General features: G+C 39.3%; 1 protein-coding gene and 1 pseudogene across 7 annotated transcripts in view; one reads left to right on the top strand and one right to left on the bottom strand.

Annotated features, from left to right (window-relative positions):
• Window positions 1-24,226, top strand: part of Zranb1 (zinc finger RANBP2-type containing 1) — a 62,199-nt gene that overhangs the window by 11,296 nt on the left and 26,677 nt on the right. For 4 of the 7 annotated variants that reach the window (XM_090345655.1, XM_090345649.1, XM_090345650.1 and 1 more), the window contains exons 2-3: window positions 4,519-4,685; window positions 7,288-8,138. In XM_090345655.1, coding sequence (XP_090201781.1) covers window positions 4,645-4,685; window positions 7,288-8,138 — 892 coding nt within the window. In that variant the 5' untranslated portion in view covers window positions 4,519-4,644. Of the gene's footprint in view, window positions 1-4,518; window positions 4,686-7,287; window positions 8,139-24,226 lie in introns of those variants that run through there. The other 3 variants (XM_090345651.1, XM_090345652.1, XM_090345656.1) reach the window with 2 other exon arrangements.
• Window positions 16,677-22,589, bottom strand: LOC150053704 (ATPase inhibitor, mitochondrial pseudogene; annotated as a pseudogene).

Here is a 24,226-nt window from a genome sequence, read left to right as displayed (position 1 = left end):
TTAAGCAAATTTTATTGTACTAGTTAAATGAAATATGATGTCTTAGATAGAATTTGGAAATCTGAAACATACAGAAATGTCATAATGAAAGCCTAGCAATTAATGTGTTAATAAAAGTTGTCTAGTACTTCCTCATTTCTCAGCATATAATTACTGGACATATTTGTAGTTTTCCAGTCTTTTATATATGACCTCTAATCATTACCTGCCCATGTATGTCAGAGGCAGTTGTTCAATTTAGATAGCAATACTTTGATTATAATGTATTTCAGAATCAGTTGTTCAATTTTGATAACAATATTTTAACTATTACTGCCTTCGAAATCATTGGTGTCAGTGTTTCCTAAAATATACCTTGGATGCTGGGCAATGATGAAAATGGAAAGAGAGGAATAGAATTATGACATAATTTATAGTCTTATTAAAAGTCTAGAGTGATTTCTATTTGCCTTGTTACTAAACATGTGTATTTACTTATTTTGAAAATATACTGGGGAAGAGAAAGAAAAAGAATTTGGAAATCTATCTGGCATGCAGTTGGCCTTAGAAATTAAATTGACTTGGCTATGTGAAATATGAATAATAATGAATTTTTTCTTTTTCTGAATTTAGCATTAACTTAGAGCTAATTGCTTTTAGAATATACCTTTTAGGATGTTATGACATCTGGAAGAAAAAGATTACTCAGCATTAATTTCTTCTCAGTAATGTAAAACCACAAGTCACACTAACTTTATTCTTCTTTTTCCATTCCATTTACTGACTGTAGCTGCAAAAAATTATGTCTCATATAATTTTCTCCAATGAAATTTAGCTTTCAGTTACTAAAATAAGTTATTTTAATATTTTGATTCTCTAGAGAGTGGCCACTGTATGTACATCATTGCCCTAATGCCCATTTTTAGGTTTCGCCGGTACTGAAGTTTGAACTTGGCCTTGTGTTTGCTAGGCAGGTGCTCCCAGTTCCTTTCCCATCAGTTATTTTTAAATTTTGTTAGTATTTTATTTTTTATTTCTTATTTTTTGTGCTAGGCCTGGGCCCTGTGGCGTGGGTGGCTCATGCCTGTAATCTTGGCTACTCAAGAGGCTAGAACTCTGTTACTTGAGCTACAATGCCACTTCCATCCCCCCCCCCCACAGATTTTCCTGTCTGTGTTGGCTTTGAAATAGAATCTTCAGATTTCAGCTTCCTGAGTAGCTAGGATTATAAGTATGAGCCACAAGAGTTTTTGTCATCTGTGGGGCTTGAACTCTCTGGGCCTAGGTTCTGTCTCTGAGCTCTTCAGCTCAAGGCTAGCACACTACTACTTGAGTCACAGTGCTACTTCCGTTTTTCTGGTGGTTAAAAGAGATAGCAGTTTCACAGACTTTTGTGCCTGGGCTGGTTTTGAACCACAATCCTCAGATCTCAACCTCCTCCTGAGTAACTAGGATTACAGATGTGAGCCATCAGTGCCTGGCTTTGTATTATTTTTGAGTTAGGATTTCATTTTGTATCTGGGCTTTTTCCTGTGTTGCTGGGGATGATAAACTTTGGCCCAGCCATTGCTTGGTAGCTGGTATATAGGCTTTTGAGCCACTGAGTTCTGATAATATGCATTTTTCTTAAATCTCTGAGCTTGTTTTTGTTCTTTTACCTGTATTTTCAGAGTACATTAATTAGGTATTTTTGTTTTTTTACTAGACATAGATGATGAGGATGATGAGGATGATGAGTTGGTTGTGGTGATTCTAGGGTCTTGAATATATTAAATATGAACTCTATTGGTGAACTATTTTACATAATTATTTTTATGAGTTTTTTGTTAGCTTTGGACATTAAGTATATTATGTCAGCATGTAGTTCCATAATTAAAGTAATATAAGGTTACAGGCTGTTAAGGTGACCCTACAAACATTCAGAGTAAGATGTATCAAAGCGGGGCCGGGAGTTTGGCCTAGTGGTAGAGTGCTTGCCTAGCATGCACGAAGACCCGGGTTCGATTACTCGGTACCCCACATACATAGCAAAAAGCCAGAAGTGGTGCTGAGGCTCAAGTGGTAGAGTAAGTCCAAGGAGAGTGCTTAGGCCCTGAGCTCAAGCCCAGGACTGGCAAAAAAAAAAAAAAAAAAAAAAAAAAAAAGAGTATCAAAGCAAGTAAGATGCTTTTGAGGTTGAACATTTTAGATTAATTCAATATCAATAGTCCTTAGTATATATTTAGTTAATTTAGTTTATGTTCAGTATATGACGTTGGCTCTTCTTATAAATTTCTACCTGCTTGTTACAATCCCTCCCTCTCTCCGTCCCTCTCTTCTTCCCTTTCTTTTGTGTGTGTGTGTGTGTGTGTGTGTGTGTGTGTGTGTGTGTGTGTGTGTGTGTTGATTTAGGAGTTGAACTGAAGGCCTAGGTGCTGTCCTGGGACTTTTTATTTGCTTAAGTTTAGCATTCTACCACTTTGAGCCACAGCTCCATTTCTGTTTTTCTGGTAGTTAGTTAGGGATGAAGAGTTACAGACTTTCTTGCTCAAGCTGGCTTTGAACTGGGATCTTTGGATCTCAAGACTCCTGAGTAGCTTAGGCTTACAGGCATGATTCACCAGTATCTGGGTGCTCATTAAAATTTCTAATAGCATGAACAAGATACACACACACACACACACACACACACACACACTTCCTGAGAAACTAAAGGAAGCAACTACCTAATGAATATGAAAATTGTTACCATCTCTGTACAAATGAACTATGGTACTATGGTTATAGTTCCCTGCTATTAAACACTTTTGGGTTGATTGTGTATAATCAGTGTAGATAACGGAGATTTAAAAAGTCTTAACCAAGATGAATTAAAATTACTTGGATGAAGAAAATTGCAGTTGCTAAAAGATAAAATGACTCAAAAGCTGAACCTCTCTCTCTCTCTCTCTCTCTCTCTCTCTCTCTCTCTCTCTCTCTCTCTCTCCTCTCTCTCCTCTCTCTCCTCTCTCTCCTCTCTCCTCTCCTCTCTTCTCTCTTCTCTCCTCTCTCTCCTCTCTCTCCTCTCTCTCCTCTCTCTCCTCTCTCTCTCTCTCGTCCTAGGGCTTGAACTCAGGGCCTGGGCACTGTCTCTGAGCGACTTTTTTTTTTTTTTTTTTTTTTTTTGCCAGTCCTGGGCTTGAGCTCAGGGCCTGAGTACTGTCCTTGGACTTTCTCAAGGCTAGAACTCTACCACTTGAGCCTCAGCACCACTTCCATCTTTTTTTCTATATATGTGGTACCAAGGAATCGAACCCGGGTCTTCATGCATGCTAGGCAAGCACTTTAACCACTAGGCCAAACTCCTGGCCTCTCTGAGCTACTTTTTGCTGAAGGCTAGCACTTTGCCAGTTGAGCCACAGTGCTACTTCTAGCATTTTCTGTTTATGTGGTGCTGAGGAACCGGACTCAGGGCTTTGTGCCTGTTAGGCAAGCACTCTACCCTGTGAAGCCACATTTCCAGTCCCTTCTACTTGTTTGGATTGTGTCAACTTTCCCCTTTCAGTAATACAGGTATGTGGTACTCATACTCATATAACATTGCCTAGTTTGGAGGCACATGCCAGTAATCCCAGTACTCAGGCTGAAGCAAGATGTTGTGCATTTGAGGCCAGTCTGAGATACAAAGTGAGGTTGTGTGCGTGTGTGTGTGTGTGTGTGTGTGTGTGTGTGTGTGTGTGTGTATGTGTAAGTGTATGTGTATGTATGTATTTTTTTGTGGGTCATTGGGCTTGAACTCTGGGCACTGTTCCTGAGCTCTTTAGCTCAAAGCTACTGCCCTACCCATGAGCCAAGCCCCACTTCCTGTTTTCAATAGTTTAATTGGAGATAAGAGTCTCAGGTCCTTTTGTGCCAGGGCTGGCTTTGAATCTTAATCTTGATCTTAGATCTCAGCCTCCTGAGTAGCTAGGATTACAGGAATAAGCCATTATGCCCAACTTTCTTTCAGTTTTTTTTTTTTTTTTTTTTTTTTTTTGGGTCCACCATGGGGCTTGAACTTTGGGCTTGGGCACTATCCCTGAGCTCTTCAGCTCAAGGCTACCACCTTACCCCTACTCATAGCCCCACTTTCTGTTTTCTAGTAGTTAATTGGAAATAAGAGTCTCGCGTTTTGTTCTTTAGTCTCCAGGCTGGCTTTGAACCACGGTCCTCAAATCTTAGTCTCCAGAGTAGTTAGTATTTCAGGTATGAGCCACTGTGCCTGTCTACAAAGTGAGTTGATTAAGGCCAGCTTGGATTAATTGGTAAAACTCTGACTCAAAACAAGATAATATTATTGTGTATGCATGTGTGCACACACATGTATTTAACATTATATAGAAACATTTCTTTTTCTCATGTTTAATTTGGCTAGCCAGAAAATTAGCTGTTTTTATTTCTGTGTTAATATTCTAAATACAATAGTTTATTATTAAAATAAGTGAGTAAAATTAAAATAGAATTAAAATTAAGCCTTTGTAAAAATACTTTTGAATAAATTAGTAGGCTGTAAGTGAAATTCAGTTTTGGTCTCCTTTACAGGAATAGCTATTCACAGTAAGACAGAACCACTTATCACGTTGTGCAGTATCTCCTGAGGAAGTCAGAGTCTGAGCCAGCATGAAGACTATCTTTGGTCTGATTTAAAACTGTACTATTATTCTAACCATGTGCAAGGTGGAGGTTATAGCATGGAAATTAACATCTTAGTAAGTGTGATTTTTATTTTAGCTATTAAATACTACCCTTTCTTATAGTGAAGTTGTTCTTTTATCTACCTTTACATGTAAATGTGGGATGTGGATTTGGCAAGTAGGAACACAATATACTTCCACAGTAGTTTAGCTTTTAAAGTACAGGAAAAATCTCTGAGAAATGGGGAAGTATCTATTTTTCTTTGCTGGCTAAAAAAGGGTGATGGATGGCTCCAGTGGTAAAGTGCCAGCCTTGAAGGAAAAAGCTTAAGTGACAGCACATAGACCCCAAGTTGAAGCTTCAGTATCAGAACATGCACGCACACACCCCACCTCTCATGGAATTTAAATCCTAGCACTTTAGTGGCTGCGGCTGAGACAAGAGGATTGTGAGTTTGAGTCTATTCTGGCCTATGTATTGAAATCTCTCAAAAAACAAAACAGAAAGAAAACCCACAGACAACAAACAAAAAAAACCAGAGATGATAATTGAGTAGGAAAAAGAATCGAGTGGCTTTTGTGTCACTTTGTCATTAAAGTGTTCTTAAATTAGTTGTATAAGTTGTTTCATTTATGCATTAGTTGTCATTAACAAAATCTTTATTTTGTATTAGTATTTTGTATTAGTAAGCTCACTGTAGAATCCTACAGTGAAACTTGTTTGTTGGAGCACTGGAGTTTTGAACATAGGGTCTTATGCTTGTGAGATAGGTGTTCTACAGCTTAACTATGCTTCCAGCTCTGCTTCTGGTTTTATTTTTATTTCTTTATATATTTTTTATTTGAGATAGGGTCTCATTTCCCTACCAGGCATGGGCTTAGACTGTAGTCTGCTATATTTAGGCTTTTTGTCTAGCTGGGATGACAGCCGTGAGCAATCATGCCCAGCTTCTGTCTGTTAAGATGGAATTTTGCAGACTGGTATGAGGTTGGCTTGTAACAGAGATCATCCCAGTCTCAATCTACAAGGTAGTTTAGCATGTCATCTTGCTTGGAGGGGGCATCAAACAGTTCTGCCCACCTGGCCTTGAACCTTGGACTTCCTGTTCTTAGCCCCTCAAATACCTATGATTATAGATGTGAACTACTGTGCTAGTTCAGAACTCTTGTTATTTTTCTTATTTATTTATTTATTTATTTATGCTTTTAAGTTTTACTTTGAGACAAGGTTTTGCTGTATATTGTTGGTTGGTCTGGAAACAAGGTTCTCTTGCTTCAGTCTCCCAAATGTTGAGAGATTCAGCTATGTTTGATCATATCCAGTTTCAAGGAACTTTTAAGCTATTCAGTACATATTTAGTGTGAATTACATTTTGAGTACATTTTAAAATTCCAATTGTTGTCAGGTGCTGGTGGCTCATGCCTGTAATCCTAGCCAGTCAGAAGGCTGAGATATGCTGGGTGCAGTTATTCATGTCTGTAATCCTAGCTACTCAGGAGGCTGAGAGCCGAGGATCAAAGTTCAAAGCCAGTCTGGGCACTAAAGTCTGTGAGACTCTTACTGCCACTTAACGACTAGAAGACTGGAAGTGGTGCTGTGGCTCAGAGGATAGGGCTGTACCATGAGCTGAGGAGCTCAAGGGCAACTCCTAGGCCCAGAATCCAAGCCCCATGACTGACATTTTTTTTTTTAAAAAAAGGTTGAGATCTGAGGATTAAGGTTCAAAGCCAGCACAGGCAGGAAAGTCCATGAGACACTTATCCCCAGATAACCACAAAAAGCCAGAATTGGACCTGTGGCACAAGTGGTAGAGCCTTGGGCACAAAAGCTCAGGGACAGTGAGGCTGAGAGTTCAAGCTCTGGAAGTGGGGGGAAAAAAAGGAAGAGAAAAAAGAAAATAAGTGGTTGAAATACGATTATTCTTACTACAGCTTTATGATTATGCTAGTTGGTTATCCAGATGTTCTGTCCATTTGATTTTCCCAAATGATAGTGTTCTTTTTGTACTCTACATTGAAGTAGATTTTTGAGAATACAAAGTATCATGGAACTATTTCCCTTTCATAAGATTATTTTGTTGTTAATTGAGATGATTCCTCTTTTACATCTTTGCCTGCTAATTACAAGCGATGGATAATTAGCACCTTTAAATTGCTTCAACTCTCTTAGCAAAGAATGGTAGAGATGACTGATCTTCTAGAATCTGTGAGTCAAATATAATGTACCTGAATTGCATAAGCTACATTGTAACTTGAGAAGATATTATTTGGTTTGTGTTCTTTCACTTCTCTTTGAGTTTTTTTAACTACTGGATACTTTTCTAAATAGATGGTGACAGCTGAGCCAAAATTAAGCATTGCTTATTGTAGTGCTTAAAATTGTGACATCCCTTCCCTTTAGTCTTTTTTCTTAGAAGAAATGTTCCTTTATCTCCTACCTATTGCTTTTGTATTCCAAAGTAAAATTTCATTAAATCCTGAAATCTAAGAATTTTCTTTGGGAGTTTACCTCTATTATCTCTATGAGAGTTAAAAAAAAAAGTAGAATAATTTTGTGGGAAATCTTAAATGCATCATTTGCAGCATGTATTGTTGGGACACATTTATTGTTTGGGGATATTTTGGAGGTGGAATTATATAGTTACTCTGTTAATCATGGTATCCTACTTCTTTATAGCTTCCTGCCTGACATAACTTGTTTGAAGAAGTGCACAATGTCAGAACGTGGAATTAAGTGGGCTTGTGAATATTGTACGTATGAAAACTGGCCGTCTGCAATCAAGTGTACTATGTGTCGTGCCCAAAGACCCAGTGGAACAATTATTACTGAAGATCCCTTTAAAAGTGGTTCCAGTGATGTTGGTAGAGATTGGGATCCTTCCAATACTGAAGGAGGAAGTAGTCCTTTAATATGTCCAGATTCTAGTGCAAGACCAAGGGTTAAATCTTCATATAGCATGGAAAATGCAAATAAGTGGTCATGTCACATGTGCACATATTTGAACTGGCCAAGAGCAATCAGATGCACCCAGTGTTTATCCCAGCGTAGGACCAGGAGTCCCACAGAATCTCCTCAGTCCTCGGGATCTGGCTCAAGACCAGTAGCTTTTTCTGTTGATCCTTGTGAGGAATATAATGATAGGAATAAACTGAATGCAAGGACCCAGCATTGGACCTGTTCTATTTGCACATATGAAAACTGGGCCAAAGCTAAAAAATGTGTTGTTTGTGATCATCCCAGACCTAATAACATTGAAGCAATAGAGCTGGCAGAGACTGAAGAGGCTTCTTCAATAATAAATGAGCAAGACAGAGCTCGATGGAGGGGAAGCTGCAGTAGTGGTAATAGCCAAAGAAGATCACCTCCCACTACAAAACGAGACTCTGAGGTAAAAATGGATTTTCAGAGGATTGAACTGGCAGGTGCTGTTGGCAGCAAGGAGGAACTTGAAGTGGACTTCAAAAAACTAAAGCAAATTAAAAACAGGATGAAAAAGACTGATTGGCTATTCCTTAATGCTTGTGTGGGTAAGTTTCCATTTTCTGTTTATGAATGAGAGTGGAAAAAGGAATGAATATGACATGAAACTGAGTGCTTGTGGCTCACATCTATAATGCTAGCTACTTAGGAAGTGGAGATGGGAAGGATTGTGGTTTGAGGCCAGTGTGGGCAAAGTGTTTGGCCTAGGCAAATTGTTTTTGAGACCCCATCTCAACCAGGTATTGCGTCATGGCATGCACCACCTGTTCCACTCATGCAAGAGGCTGAAATCATGAGGATTCAGACCAGGTTAGCCTGGATAAAGCAGGAACCTATTTCAAAAACAATGAGCACAAAAAGCGCTGCAGGCTTGGCTCAAACGGTAGAGTGCCTGCATGGCTGCATAGCAAGCACAAAACCCTGAGTTGAAACCTCTAGTACCTGCAAAACAGAAACAAAAACAACTGACAAAAACACTCAAGAAAATGTAAATGAGGTCACTATTATTTACTATGGAGTTCCTTTACCATGACTGCTATACTAGTTTCTATGTATGAAAATCTGTATGTGTGATGTCAACTTTGTACTAAATTGTCCATTTAATTATATATTTCCATCAGCAAGGGAAAGAAAGTGTAAAGCCATTTTTATACATATACATCAGTAGAAAAGTGTATACCTGGACTTAAAAACTTGTCCTCTTCTTGTAATAAGATGTAACTGAGGAGCACCAGCTGCTGTTTCTGAGTGTTGGTAAACAGCGTGAGCATCTTGTGATGAGAGAGGGTTAGTCATATGTTAAAAATAACACAAAAAATATGTGACTCCAAGAAGGTGAACAGAGTATTGCCCTTGGAAATGCTGATATTTGAACATGAAAGTTAGTAAATATTTGCAAACTTCCTGGGACTGTTTTGACATAGCCAGATGATTCTATAGTTCATATTATGAGATCTGTGTATTATATTTTTAGTGCTTTACTAAGAAAATTCAGAAATATTGGGACAAATTTTAAAATTTTAGTTCAGTGCTATTGAAGGGCAGTAACACATGGCAGCAGATTTTTTTTCTAGCTGTTGATCTAGTGAATTAGCCATTTGTTATGTAAATTTACAAAGGCAGTATTTGAGTCTTTAGTTTGTATTTTTAAAAATTATTATTAAGAGGGGTTACTATTTCATAGTGAGATAATGAGTGTATTTATTTCTTTTTGTGTAATGTCACCCCTTCACTCCCTCTCAGTTTTACCCTCCCTTTTCCATGCACACTTTGTGTAGTTCATTTTCAATATAGCCTCTCTTGAGTACCTCTGCTGTATTTGTTCATCCAAGTTTATTTTTCTAGTAGATTTAGATGTTTGAATTTTAATTTTGATGGGGTGCTTACTTTGACATTTGGTTTTGCTAGGAATATTTTGAGTGATTAATAAGGTTACCAAAGAACAGTTGCTAAGCTGTAAATGTGATTTAACTGTATTTTCGTCTGTAGTACTAATTTATTTATCTCTGGATACAGCCCTAAGAATGTAGAGGTGATAAGTGTATGAATATGTAAATCCTAAGAATTGATTTTAAGAAATCTTAAGTTTTAAAAAAATTATAGTTTTTTGCTGACATGAAAGTATATCCCAGTAGATAAGTCCCTTTGTAGAACTCTAGTGACACTTAGCAGCTTTTCTCACTTTTCTCACTTTTTCCTCAGCTAGCACAGGAAACACACTGAGCCATGTTTTGCTGTCTTTGTTGTTTTATTTTCTACCTTTTTTGAAAACTCAAATTGCTTGGGAAGTGGGCAGTGCCAAAACCTGACAATGCTAAAGTACAATTTGGGAATGAGAGCTAGGATGATAAAGGAGAAAGTGTAAATTTAAATTCAGTTGTCCAGAATGTCTGTTGTTGCCATGCCAGGTTTTCAACTAGATCTAGGTCAGTGCTCACCATAGATTGGCCTTCTCCTTGGGTAGAGGGCAATGTGCCTAAGAGAATAGGACAGTGCTACCTGATTAATTAATATAATGTTTTTGTTCTTTTGTTCTATGGAATTAGTTGCCTTATAAAATTGTATCTTCATTTATGACTCAGGTTGGTCTTTTGAAAGACACATGGGTCAGATAAGACCTGGAAATCGAATCCATACTTTTAACTTCCATACCTGAGCCTTAGCTCAAGTGCAGCTGCCCTACTCAGAGTCTGCCCTGTCTGGTACTTCACATTTATTTCAGTGAGGTAAAAATGGATATTGTGTCTCGTCTGCTATCTTACAGACTCTCATCTTTGTTGGTGACTGGTAACAAATTCATTGTTTTGTATATGCCAAGAGCCTTTTAGAAAAAATGTTTATTTTGTCAATCTTGGGGCTTGAACTCAGGGCTGAGATGCAGTCCCGTAGCTTGTTTTGCTTAAGGCTAGAGCTCTACCACTTGAGCCACAGGGCCACTTCTGGCTTTTTCTGTGTATGTGATACTGAGGAATCCAGCCCAGTGAGAGCTACATGCATGCTAGGCAAGTACTTTACCACCAGGCCACATCGCCAGCCCCTTATTTTCCTTTTTCTAGGACTTGAACTCCGTTCCTGAGCTCTTCACAGCTCAAGGCTACCACTTTACCCCTTGAGCCGCAGTACTACCTCTGGTTTTCTAGTGGTTAATTAGAGATTAGAGTCTCACAGAACTTTAATGCCTGGGTTGGCTTTGAACCGCTATCCTTAAATTTTAGCCTCCTGACTAGCTAGGATTACTGTGCCTGGCTTAATTTCCTTTCTTAAACTTCATTTCTATTTGTCTGAAAGTCCTGTTGACTCTACCTTCATAATATATTCAAAACCTGCTTCATACCACCCTGATCTAAACCAAGACTGTCTCCTTTCTGTACCTTACAGCTGGCTGTTAACATAAGAACTACAAGAGGAGTTCTTTGGAACCCTCTAGCATGGATGTGGCAACCAGAACAAAAGCTAGTTCTTTTAAGATTCTATAAGGCTACCCCAGCATGTGCATTGTTTACCTCTGAATCCATCTGTTGTAAGCTTTGGCTTGGCCCACTCCACCACCTTTTTTTTTTTTTTTTCCTACAGACAAACCTTTCCTCTGCCTGCATTATCCTCTCCCAGGTGTACAGTCTGCTAAATAACCTCCTTTAGTTCTTACCCAAATAATGCTTTCTTTACTGAGCCCTTCTGATTGCTGTATTTGAAGTTCCGTCTGAGTTCTATAGCCACTGCTTCCACGTTTAAGTTGCTTTACAACCCTTGTCACCTTGTTTTTCCTGATATTTAAGCTTTTTTTTTTTCTCTTTTTTTCTTTTTTCCCATACCTGAGCTTGAGCTCAGGGACTGAGAACTGTCATTGGGCTTTCTTCAAGGATACTGTTCTACCCTGAGCCACGGCACCACTTCCGGCTTTTTCTACGTATGTGGTACGGAGGAATTGAACCTGGGTCTTTGTGCATGCTAGGCAGGCACTCTACCATTAGGCCAAACTCCCAGCCTGAGGGTTAAGGATTTTATCTGTGTTGAAAATCACCTTCAGAATATATACCTAAGGGCTAGGCATGTGGCTTAATAGTAAAATGGTTGCCCTGGGTTTGATTCCTCAGTACCACATAAACAGAAAAGCTGGAAGTGGCACTGTGGTTCAAGTGGTAAAGTTGGTAGCCTTGAACAAAAGCAGCTCAGGGACAGTCCCTAGGCCCTGAGCTCAATCCTCAGGACTGGCAAAAAAAAAAAAAAAAGTATAAAAAGAAAAGAATATATATGCACTAAGCATAATTTATATTATGTCGAATACAAGTTATGAGTCCTTTTGTTTAACATTGGAAAAAATTCCTGAACCTAAAGTCAGTTTTGTAGTTGTAGAAATAGGACCAAGAAAGGCTGAATTGTTTCTACAACTCTCAATACATAGAAATACTGCCTATCAGACACTCAGTCAAGACTTGTCAAAGCAAGCAGTGAATGCATGTTAGAAATGTTTCTGGTCAATGGCTATTAATCCTGTTCCTCTGATGGATGTTTAGGTTCTTTGCTTTCCTGCTTTGTGGACCTACCTAGCTACCTACCTACCAACCAACAACCTATTCTGGAGCTTGAATTTAGAGCCTGGGTGCAGTCCCTGAGCATTTTTTTGCTCAAGGCCAGCATTCTACCACTGGAGCCACAGCTCCACTTTTGGCTTTTTGCTGGTTAATTGGCGATAAGGATCTTAGGGTTTTTCTGCCCTGGCTGGCTCCTCATTATTCAACTGTCAAGATTATTAAGGCTGAATGAGGTGGCTCACACTTGTAATCCTAGTTACGCAGGAGGCTGAGATCTGAGAATTGCGGCTCAAAGCCAGCCCAGGCACTAAAGTCCATGAGACTCTTATCTCCAATTAACCACCAGAAAATAGTAATTGGCGCTGTGGCTCAAGGGGTAGGGCGGTATCCTTGAGCTGAAGACAGGGACAGCGCCCAGGCCCAGAGTTCAAGCCCCATGACCCACCTACCACATGACCACCCTCCCCCCCCCCAAAAAAAAAAAAAAGAGTGTTGTAGCCACTGACACCCAGCTTGAATTTTTCTTTCTTTTTTGATGCCAAAATGGGTTTGAGCTCAGGGCCTGGAAGTTATCCCAGAGCTTTTTTTGCTCAATGCTAAAGCTCTACCACTTTTAGCCACTGTTCCACTTCCAGTTTTCTGGTGGTTAATTGGAGATAAGAGTCTCACAGACTTTCCTACCTCGCCTGGCTTTGAACTGTGATCCTCAAATCATAGCCTCCTTAGTAGCTAAGGATTATAAGTGTGAGCCACTAGCACCTGGCTACTTCCAACTACTTGCTGGTAATTGGAGAGTCTCATACACTTTTCTGCCCAGGGCCTGGCTTTGAGGGTGAGTTTCAGATCTCTCCACCTTTCTAGTTTCACTATTTACGATATCTGTTATCTTCTTCTTCCTCTTTCTCTTCTTGGTTGTACTAGGATTTGAATTTAGGGCCTCATACTTTCAAGGCAAGTATTTTACCAGTTGAGTCATGTCTCCATCCCTTTTTGCTTTTATTATTTTTTTAAATAAGATCTTATTTTTTCCTCCAGCCAGATTGGACTGTGATCCGCCTGTTCGTGCTTCTCATGTAGGTGGGATAACAGGCATGGGACTCTAAGAGTCCTGCTCTATCAGTCTTTCAAATGTGCCACTATACCCAACTTGATTAAAAATTCTGTGCATATCCTGTATGTGTTCTATCAGATTTTTTTATGAAGACATTTTATTCAGCTGTTGTGCTTATAACTTGTGTCTCTGTGGTGTGTGTAGGGTGGGGGGAGCAATACTAGGATTCTGAATTAAGAGCCTTGTACTTACTAACTACTAATAAGAGTGCCTAATGTACTGTAGAGTGGAGCTAGGATCTTACTTTTTGTTTGGGTTGGCTTCTTAACAGTGATACTCCTTTCTGCTCCCATCATAGCTAAGATACCAGTCTCCTGAACTTTTTTGTTTTTTTTTTTTTTTTGTCCTGGTCCGTCTTCAAATTGTAGTTCTTATGAGTTTAACCTTCTTGAGTAGCTAGGATTATAGGCATACGTCATTGCCCAGCTCCCAGGTTGTCATTTGCCATTTTTTTCTTTTTTTTATTCCAGTGTTGGGGATCTTGCTTATGTTAGAAAAGTTCCCACATTGGGGCCGGGAGTTTGTCCTAGTGGTAGAGTGCTTGCTTAGCATGCACAAAGACCTAGGTGCAATTCCTTGGTACCACATAATTAGAAAAAAGCTGGAAATGGTGCTATGGCGCAAGTGGTAGCGATCTAGCCTTAAGAAAGCCCAAGGACAGAGCTCAGGCCCTGAGTTCAAGCTCCAGAACTGGCAAAAAAAAAAAAAAAAAAAAAAAAGAAGAAGAAAAAAAAGTCTCCGCTTTGTTTTACGCTTTTGCTGATGAGGATGGGAAGGAGTTGAAATTTGATGAGGGTGTCAGTGATTCATACTTGGCTGGGATTTGGAAGATCGTGGTTTGAAACCAGCTTGGACAGGAAAGTCTGTGAGACTCCATCTCTAATGAGTAAGCAAAATGCTGAAGTAGAGGCATGACTCAAGCAAGTGCATGTTTAAGCATGAAACTTGAGTTTAAACCTTAGGACTGCTCACTCTCTACAAAAAGTCATCTAGGTTTTTGTTGTTCATTGCAAAGGGGTTACAGCTGCATAAGTACATTTCTTTTTTTTACTGAATCACCAAGTTGTATAAAAGTCATTCTCAACATAGTGTCTACTGAGTAACATTACTGCATCTGTTCACCCTTTGTCCCTTCATTTCTATTTCCGTACCCCTCCAAGACAGATAAACAAGACAAAAAGAAAACAAAAACATAAAAGAAAAACCTTGTTTCCATTTCCTGGAGTTCCTTTAGATAGATACATTATTTCATACTATCAGAAACCTAGGATATTGCATCTGTGTTTATTCAGATTAGTTTTTGAGTGATTGTAGTACTGTGAATTATACACATGATTATCATGTGATTTCTGTGTCAGAACAAGTTGAAATTCCTACACTGGGTAGGTACTTGGTAATTGACATATTTAAGACATCTTTGGCTGATTTTTTTTTTTTTTTTTTTTTTGGCCAGTCTTGGGTCTTGAACTCAGGGTCTGAGCACTATCCTTGGGCTTTCTCAAGGTTAGGGCTCTACCACTTAAACCACAGCACCATTCTGGCCTTTTCTATTTTGTGGCACCAAGGAATCAAACCCAGGTCTTTATGTATGGTAGGCAAGTACTTACTACTAGGCCAAACTTCTGGGCTTTTTTTTTTTTTTTTTTTTTAATTAACATTGATTTTTTTACATTGTATTTCAAATGTCATGCTTAACAAGTATTCAAGAAGGGAATCTCTATGCACATAAATCACTGGCACATAAATTTTAGAACATAATTAAATTTAAGCTAAGAGTGTCATGCATATTGATCTATATAACATGTCTATAGAGCATATATCCCATCATATATTTTTATGTCTATGTAGTTACATTTATATCTCCAAGACTGTGTCAATGACCTTGGGTTTTTATCTTTTTAACTTTTTTTTTTTGCTAGTTCTGGGGCTTGAACTCATGACCTGGGCACTGTCCCTAGGCTTCTTTTCCTTAAGGCTTAGTACTTTACCATTTGAGCCACAGTTCTACTTCCTGATTTTTTCTTTTAGTTTTTCTTTCTTTTTTTTGGCCAGTCCTGGGGCTTAAACTCAGGCCTGGACACTGTCCCTGAGGTTCTTTTTGCTGAAGGCAAGCACTCTACCACTTGAGCTATAGCACCACTTCTGGCCTCTCTGGTTATGTGGTACTGAGGAATCGAACTCAGTGCTTCATGCATGTTAGTCAAGCACTCTACCACTAAGCCACATTCCCAGTCCCTTTCTTTTAGTTTCTTACATTAGTTACTTTAAAGTATTTGTAGATGACTAACACAAATGATATAATATTTGTAGAATAAGGGTGGGTATTTTGTCCTCATTTCAGCAAAAAGCTGAAAGTGGAGGTTGTGGCTTAGTGGTAGAATGCCAAACTTGAGTAGAAAAGCCAAGCAAACATGCAAGACCTTAGTTCTGGTGTGCACACAGTCATGGTACAGGCAAAAGCGTTTTATTTTCTGCCGCATTCAGATGTATGGTACATACACAAATTTTGTTTGTTTTTGTTTACATAGTGTTAGGCTGGCCTTGAATTTTTGCCTCAGTCTTGTGTTGGGATTATTGGTATGGATCCCATCCTGGCTTTTTTTTTTAATGTTTGAATTACATGGGTTCAGGAAAAATAAAGTGCCTTCCATTTTTTTAGTTCAGTACTTCTTGGTGTTAAAACAGTGATTGCTTCACAGTTGTATTTATGAAGTATACAAGTTCTGTATCTTGAAAGATATACTGTTAACTAGATGGGTACCATCCAGCACCACTACTTGCCTTTATTGGAGTTTTTGTTCCCTGTATGTCTTTGGGCTTTTTGTGATTGACACAGTGGTTTGAATAGTACTGCAGGTAGGAAAATGTACCCCCCTCCCCCCCGCCTTATGGCCTATTCCTCAAGGGTCTGTTTATCAGTTTGCTATCTTACATGGCAAAAGAAATTTTGCAGTCATTATTGCAGTAAGGATGTTCACATGGAGAATTATCACCTGTAAGTCAGAGGAGGCCAGAGTGAGTCAGTGGAGGAACAGAAATGAAGAAACCGGGGGAGCCTCTAGAAGCCTGGTTCTCCTAGGGCTTCTGACCTAGCCAGCACTTTATATTAGCCCAAGGAAGATCTGTATTGACCTTCTGACTATATAAAGTTTGTATTGTTGTAAGTCAGTATATTTGACTATATAAAGCTTGTATTGTTATAAGTTGGTATATTTGCAGTAAGTTTTAGTGCAGTAATAGGAATAGAATTCCAATAGAAATGGACTATTTGAATACAAATCCATTTTAAGAAAAAAAATTCAGCATCTTAATTTTACAATTTCATTTTTTTTCTGATCCAAATTTATTATGTTAGTAGTACACAGACCAAGTATTTTAACAGGAACTGTGTCTACATGGAAGCCAACGACCATCCATGCCATTCTCTGGGGATCTGTGAGCCTTTAATCATCTTTGTGTAGTTTTTTGATCATCTTCTTATGCCGTTCAGTTTGCTTCTGCAGACGGTCAATCTCCTGTTTATGCCCCTCAGTCTCATTTTCATGGTGTTTTCTCAAGGCATTCAATTGCTCTTGCCTCTTCTCTCTGAAGTATCGATCTTCTTCGGCTTTCTCTTGCTTTCCGAAGGCCCCGCCGGGTTCCTGGAGGCGCCTGCGCCCCGGTCAAGATCATCCGGCCGGCCGCCGCCGGAGTTGAAGCTGAAGCTTCGGGTTTGCCCGGCCCTCCATCCCCAGACGCCGAGCCTGCAGCCATCGTGGCCAGCGCGGCACCTTTCTAGGCCTCAGCGTGCCCACTTCTGTGTCTACAATTTCATTTTTAAAAACTTTTTTTTACCAAATTGGGACCAGTTCTCAGGGAGAGGGTTTAGAGTTACTGTTTTGTTATGTAATGAAAGAATTTGTGCCGAGTCGCTCACCGGGAAGTACCCAGGCTGCTGCTGTTTTCTGGATGAGGGTGGTGGAGGTGTTCTTTTCTGCCAGGGAACTAGCACTAGGTTTAGAATTTTGTATAACATTTGATACCTGTGAATGTTAATGCTTTTAGTTTTGCTTCTTAAAAATTTTTAAATATTGTTGGCTGGGAGTTTGGCCTAGTGGTAGAGTGCTTGCCTAGCATGCACGAACACCCAGGTTCGATTCCTCGATACCACATGCATACAAAAAAGCTGGACATGGTGCTGTGAGTGAAGTGGCAGATCACTGGCCTTGAGAAAAAAACCCAAGGGCAGTGCTCAGACCCTGAGTTCAAGCCCCAGGACTGGCAAAAAAACAAGAAAAAATTAAAATACTTTAATTGTTTTGGGGGCCAGGAGCATAGCCTCATAGTAGAGTGCTTACTTAGCATGCATGAAAACCCAGGTCTGAGTCCTCTGTACCACATATATAGAAAAAGCCAGAAGTGGTGCTGTGGCTCAAGTGATAGAGCTCTAGCCTTGAGAAAGCCCTAGGACAGTGCTCAGGCCCTGAGTTCAAGCCCAGGACTGCACACACACACACAAAATATATATGAATTTTTATTGTTTCTATAAATGTGATAGAAGTAGGTGTTACAGTTAGGTAAGGGCAGAGTACATTTCTTTTTGGACAATGTTGCCCTTTGGCTCTATGTTGCCCTTCCTGTCCCACTCAGCTTTGCCCAACCCCCCCCCCCTCCTTTTTTTATTTTTTTAAAGTTATAGGGCTATGGACTCAGGACCTAAATGCTGTACCTGAGCTTTTTTGCTCAAGGCTAGCACTCTCCCACTTTTTTTTTTTTTTTTTTTTTGCCAGTTGTGGTGTTTGAACTCAGGACCTGAGCACTGTCCTTGGACTTTTTCTCAAGACTTGAGTTCTATCACTTGAGCCATAGCACTACTTCCAGCTTTTTTCTATGAATGTGGTACCGAGGAATCGAACCCGGATCTTCATGCATGCTAGGCAAGCACCTTAACCACTAGGCCAAACTCCCGGCCCTAGCGCTCTCCCACTTTATGCTATAGCACCATGTCCAGTTTTCTGGCCATTAACTGGAGATGGGTCTCACTGATTTTTTTTCCTGCCTGGTCTGGCATTGAACAGTAACCTTCAGATTTCAACCTCCTGACTAGTAGCTAGGATCACAGGCAACTCATGGTAACCCACCACTTGCTAATTGTTCTTAATATTCCAATGTTAGATCACATAATTTGAAGTGTGTGTGTGTGTGTGTGTGTGTGTGTGTGTGTGTGTGTGGAGAGAGAGAGAGAGAAAGAGAGAGAGAGAGAATTTCTGTACTATTTGTTCTTTGCTTGGGTTGGCCTATTTTCAGGCTGGTAATACTGCAGCAGTTTGGGCAATCTGTTTTCTGTCTAGAATTTTTTTGTGCCCCGTGGAACTGTGTTGCAGTCATTATTACTTTCATATTGCTTGTTCAGAAGCATATTTATTTTTTTAATGTGTCATTTTAGGAGAGCATCTCTGGGAACTTAGGTAGGGAGTTAGGGTTATTTTATTTATTTTTTGCCAGTTCTGGAGCTTGAACTCAGGGCCTAAGCACTGTCCTTGGGCTTTCTCAAGGCTAGAGCTCTACCACTTGAGCCATAGCACCACTTATGCCTTTTTCTGTGTATGTGGTACCAAGGAATCGAACCCAGGTCTTTGTGCATGCTAGGCAAGCACTCTACCACTAGGCTAAACTCCCAGCCCAAGAAGTTAGGGTTATTTTAGATTACAGTCTTTGATTTTATACTGATGCCAGACTAGACTAGTTTTCTGATGTTGTGTCCTTTTTTGTGTGTGTGTATGTAGTGGGGGCAAACCTGGTGCTTGAACTCAGGGCCTGGGCACTGTTCTTGGATGCTTTTTGCCCAAGGCCGCTTGAGCCACAACACCACTTCCAGCTTTTTCTGTGTATGTTGTGAGGAATTGAACTCAGGGCTTCATGAATGTTAGGCAAGCATTCTATTACTAGGCTATACTCCGCCCCCCCTTTCCTCCCCCCCTGCATTAAAAAAAACAAAACAAAACAGTTCTGAGACTTTTAACTCAGGGCCTGGGTGCTGTCCCTGAGCCTCTTTGTGCTCAAGGCTAGTGCTCTATCACTTGAGCCATAGCACCCATTCTGGCTTTTCTGTGTATGTGGTACAGGGAATTAACCCAGGGCTTCATGCTTGCCAGGCAAGCACTTTACCATTGAGCCACCTCCCCAGCATTGTAATATCCTTTTTTTAATGTGTTATTTAACATGTGAATGAAGGTAGAGTCAGAAAAAAAGCTTCAGATATTATGAATAGCCTTTTCTGTTTCTACAAGAATGGGCTAAGTGAAAATATTCTGTTAAAAGCTTTTAATAGAATCCAGAATATATACAAACTCCTATAACAAATCTTTGGCACTGTATCCATAAAAGGAAAGCAAGCTGCTGAGAATGAGGGTGGTTCCTTCCTTGTATGTCCCTAGTTAACTGTGTGGTAATCTTAGTCGGGTGTGTGTCTGTCTGTAAAAACTCAGCATCTTTTGCTTTGTTTACATTCTCACTGCTAGATTTACTTTCCTATTAGCAGGTAGTAGAATTCTTTTTAGCATTGATAACAAGCAATTTTAGTCATGAACTTTGATCTTTTTTAAGGATTTCTTCCTGTGATTTTGGAACTCTGGATATAAAATAGCATTTTATGTCATGATTTAAAGTAAACAACTTTCATCAGTATATTTTTATAAAATATACATGATAAATATTGTGTGGGAAGAACACACACTTTTCTCCTCTTTTCCTTTCTATTGTTAATTGATTTTGGTCAGTTTATTCTGCTACCTAGGGCTAAAAAAAAGAACTTCAGGAAAAGCGTGTTTTAATCAGTTAAATAGGTTGGGAGTGTCAGAAAGAACTTGTGAAATACTTTTCTGGGTATGTCTGAGAAGTAATTTCTGGCTCTCAGAAATGATTGATTATATAGACTTGCATATCAGGAGTGTACACCTCTTATGAGAATCTGGTGATTCTTGATTTTGTAATACTGACATAATTATTGATTTAAAGACTTTTCTTTTTTGAATATGTTAAATGAAAACATTAAGGCAATATAGGATGTGCTAAAACTCAAAATAGTGGTCTGAAACAAAAATAAATCTTTAAAAAGCCTTATAAAAAATTATATATCTTATAGGGGAAAAAAACAAAGCATAGTTAAACTTCTAGAGACCTGCAGTAGTTCTTCCTGTTGTCCTCATTCACCTTAGACTTAGTCAACCAATTTTTTTTTTTTTTATTCGCCAGCCCTAGGCTTGAACTCTAAGCACTGTCCTTGGGCTTTCTCAAGGCTAGAGCTCTATCACTTGAGCCACAGCACCACTTCCGACTTTTTCTATGTATATAGTACCAAGGAATCGAACCGGGTCTTCGTGCATGCTAGGCAAGCACTCTACCACTAGGCCAGATTCCTGGCCTGCCAACCAGTTTTTTAACCATCAGCCTTTATTTCTAGAAGTATAAAAGTTGCAAGTGTATAACACTGCACACCACATACCTGGGTCAATTATTATTTGGTTATCTTCCTCTACCTCTCTCACTGAAACACTTGAGTACATGTAGACAAGGGGGAACGTCAATGTCAAGGATGTTTTCTCTGCCTGAACACACACTAATTACACAGGAAATGAGACAGTCAAAGTTCATATTCTGTTGTTTCAGTGATTGCCTTGCTCCTACTCTGTTTGCTCAGTCTAAGGAAGTGCCTGATTTCCCCACCCCCCTTTGGTGCTGATTTGAACTCAGGTCTTTGTGGTTGGTGTCCTTGCTCTGTTGGCACTTTACCCTCTTAAGGCAGACAAACATTTTCTATTCCCCATGTAGGAAATTGGGTTAAAGATTCCAGCTCTGGTTTTTGCTGGCCCCATTTTGGAGAGAAAAAAAATGTTTTCTTAAATGGACTTTGCTGTGGGACTGTCTTTGAACCTTGATCCTGTGATGTCAGCCTTCTGAGTGGGTATGGTATGATTACAGCATGAACAACCACAGTTGGTATTGCCTTTTTTTTTTTTTTCCCCCTCGGATGGATCCTCCGGCTTGAACTCAGTTGGCTCTTTTGCTAATGGCTAGTGCTCTACCAGTTTGAGAGCCACAGTGCCACTTCTGGTTTTTGGGTAGTTAATTGGAGACAGTCTCATGGGTACTTTTCTGCCTGGGCTGGCTTTGAACTGCGACCCTCAGATTTCAGCCTAGGATTACAGGCATAAGCCACTGATGCTCAGTTTGCTTTTTTAAAATTTGATTTTTTTATGATATTAATGTTTTTAAAGAACCTAGTTTTGCAGAATAATTCTCATTTTGGAGAATTGGTTTAGACGCAGGTGTTTTTTTTTTTTTTTTTTTTTAACCGGTCCTGGGCTTAAGTTGAGGGCCTGAGCACTGTCCTTGGACTTTCTCAAGGCTAGGTAGAGCTCTACCACTTGAGCCTCAGCACCACTTCCAGCTTTTTTCTACCTATGTGGAACCTGGGTCTTAGTGCATGCTAGGCAAGCACTCAACCACTAGGCCAAACTCCCAGCCCAAGATTCAGTTAGTTTTTTAATTATATTTTTTATTATAAAGGAGTTACCATTCCACGCATCACTTTATAAGTACCCCTTTTATTATCTCCCCCATCCCATCCAACCCTTCCCTTCAGTTTTCTTAATTTTGTAGAATATTCATCAAATATTATGATCACAATCTACCTTTTCCTTGAGCTCTCCCCACTTTCAAGTGTCAATTTTCTGTTATTCATTTTGTTGGATTGTTAGATTTAGATTTTCTTCTTTTTTGCCAGTCCTGGGGCTTGAACTCAGGACCTGAACACTGTCCTTGGTCTTTCTCAAGGCTAGAGCACTACCGCTTGAGCCACAGCACCATTTCCAGCTTTTTCTATGTATGTGATACAGAGAAATTGAACCCTGGTCTTTGTACATGCTAGGCAAGCACTCTACCACTAGGCCAAACCCCCAGCCCAAATTTAGATTTTCTAAGGAATTACACTGTTTGAAATCTCCCTGCAAACAGTGAATACATTTGTGTACAACTCTGTGTGTGTGTGTGTGTGTGTGTGTGTGTGTGTGTGTATGTATGTATGTATGATGTATGTGTAGGCTAACACTCTACCACTTGAGCCACAGCACCACTTTCAGTTTTCTGGCGGTTAATTGGAGATGAGTCTCACAAATTTTTTTTGTCGGGGCTAACTTTGAACTATGATCCTCAAACCTTAGACTCTTGAGTAGCTAGGATGACAGGTGTGAGCCACTGGTGCCTGGCACTTGTACATATGAGAAAAAACATGCATCTTTTGTTTCTCTGGGCCTGACTTACTTAACAAATTTTTCCAGGTCCACCCATTTCTTTGCAGTGGGTGAACAAAATTCCATTGTGTATATGTTCCATTCTTTTTTCTGTGAACTCTCTCTTAAGAATCATATAAATGAAGTCATATAGTATTTGACTTTTTCAGCATGGTTTATCTCTGTCATAACATATGCTGAATTTTCCCAGAATTTGCTTTGTTTTAACAACTTAGCAATCCATTGTTTGGATGTGGTATGTTTTACATCATGTTTGTTATGGGACATTATGTCTTGTTTCATCAAATTTAGGCATTAATGTTTTTTTTTTAACTATTAAGGGCTAGTTTTTTTTGTTACTGTTAAATAATAAGAGTCTACACATTACAGAATAGAGATAGGAAAAGCTTTTAAAATGTTAATACTAGCTTTTGAGCTCACTACCTATAGAACATCTGCTATTTATTTTTTTTGTATTTTGTTGAAATGCTTTTCATTTTCTTCATCGAAACTTATATTTTGGATTAAAATGTTTTCATCTTTATTTTAAAAGATTTTTATTAATGCTGATTGTGAGTGGGTGTGTGTGTGTGTGAGTGTCATGGGGCTTGAACCAGGCCTGGGAGTTGTCCCTGAGCTCTTCTACCACCCTACCCTTGAGCCAAGCCTCCCTTCCTGTTTTCTAGAGGTTAAATGGAGATAAGAGTCTCAGGTCCTTTTGTGCCCAGGCTGGCTTTGAATTTTGATCCTGGATCTTAGCCTCCAAAGTAGCTAGGATTACAGGCTTAATACTGATTTTTTACATCATATTTCAAGTGTCACGTTTAACAAACAAGTATTCAAGAAGAGAATCCATATGCAATCACTGGCACATAAATTTTAGAACATAATTAAAATTATCTTAAAATTATGTTTTTGTCTTTTAAAAAATGTTATTAAAAGGTGATGTAGAGAAGGGTTATTGTTCTGTAAGTCAGGAAATAATAGACCCATTTCTTTTTGAGTAGTGTAACACTTTCCCTTACTCTCTCGTAATTTTTCCCTCCTCCAGTCCCCATGGCTGAGTATCATGGCTGCTTTAGCTTAACCCTTTATGCTTCCATTTTTTGTGTTTCCCCCCAAGACAGGTAAGACAAAAAAGAAAAAAACCTCTCTTGTTTGCTTTCCTGGTGTTTATTTCATTACTTTCTATGTTATATGATTGAGGCATAGAGGCATTACACCTTTATGTCCGTTCCCTAAGAGTGTCCGCCTAGGTTCTCACTATGTGTGAGTCCCTAGAGTCCTGTGTCTTTTATCATGTATTTTAGATCTAGCTTTGGTGTATGAGAGAAAACATGTGCTGTTTTTTGTCTCTGACATTGGCTTAATTCTCCTAATATGATTTGTTGTAGGTCCATCCATTTCCCTTCAAATGACCTATTCTTTTTAATGGCTGTATAGAATTCCATTGTGTATAGGTACCACATTTTTTGGATCTACTCTTTTATTGTAGGGCTTCTGGGCTATTTCTGTAATTTAGCTGTTGTAAATAGTGAACAACGAACATGGATGTGCAAGTGTTTTTTTTTTTTTATGGTATCTTAGCATGCAGTGTTCTGGGTGGTATGGCTGGTTGGTAGGAAATGTTTAGGTTTGTTTTTTTCTGCCAGCTCTGGGCTTGAGTTCAGGGCCTGAGTCTCAGCACCACTTCTGGGTTTTTTTCTATGTATGTGGCACCAAGG

Source organism: Megascapheus bottae, chromosome 15 (genome assembly GCF_031878675.1).
Source record: "Megascapheus bottae isolate mThoBot1 chromosome 15, mThoBot2.hap1, whole genome shotgun sequence".
Classification (NCBI taxonomy): domain Eukaryota; kingdom Metazoa; phylum Chordata; class Mammalia; order Rodentia; family Geomyidae; genus Megascapheus; species Megascapheus bottae.
The sequence above is the reverse complement of the archived record's forward strand: the minus strand, read 5'-3'. Positions and strand labels throughout refer to the sequence as shown.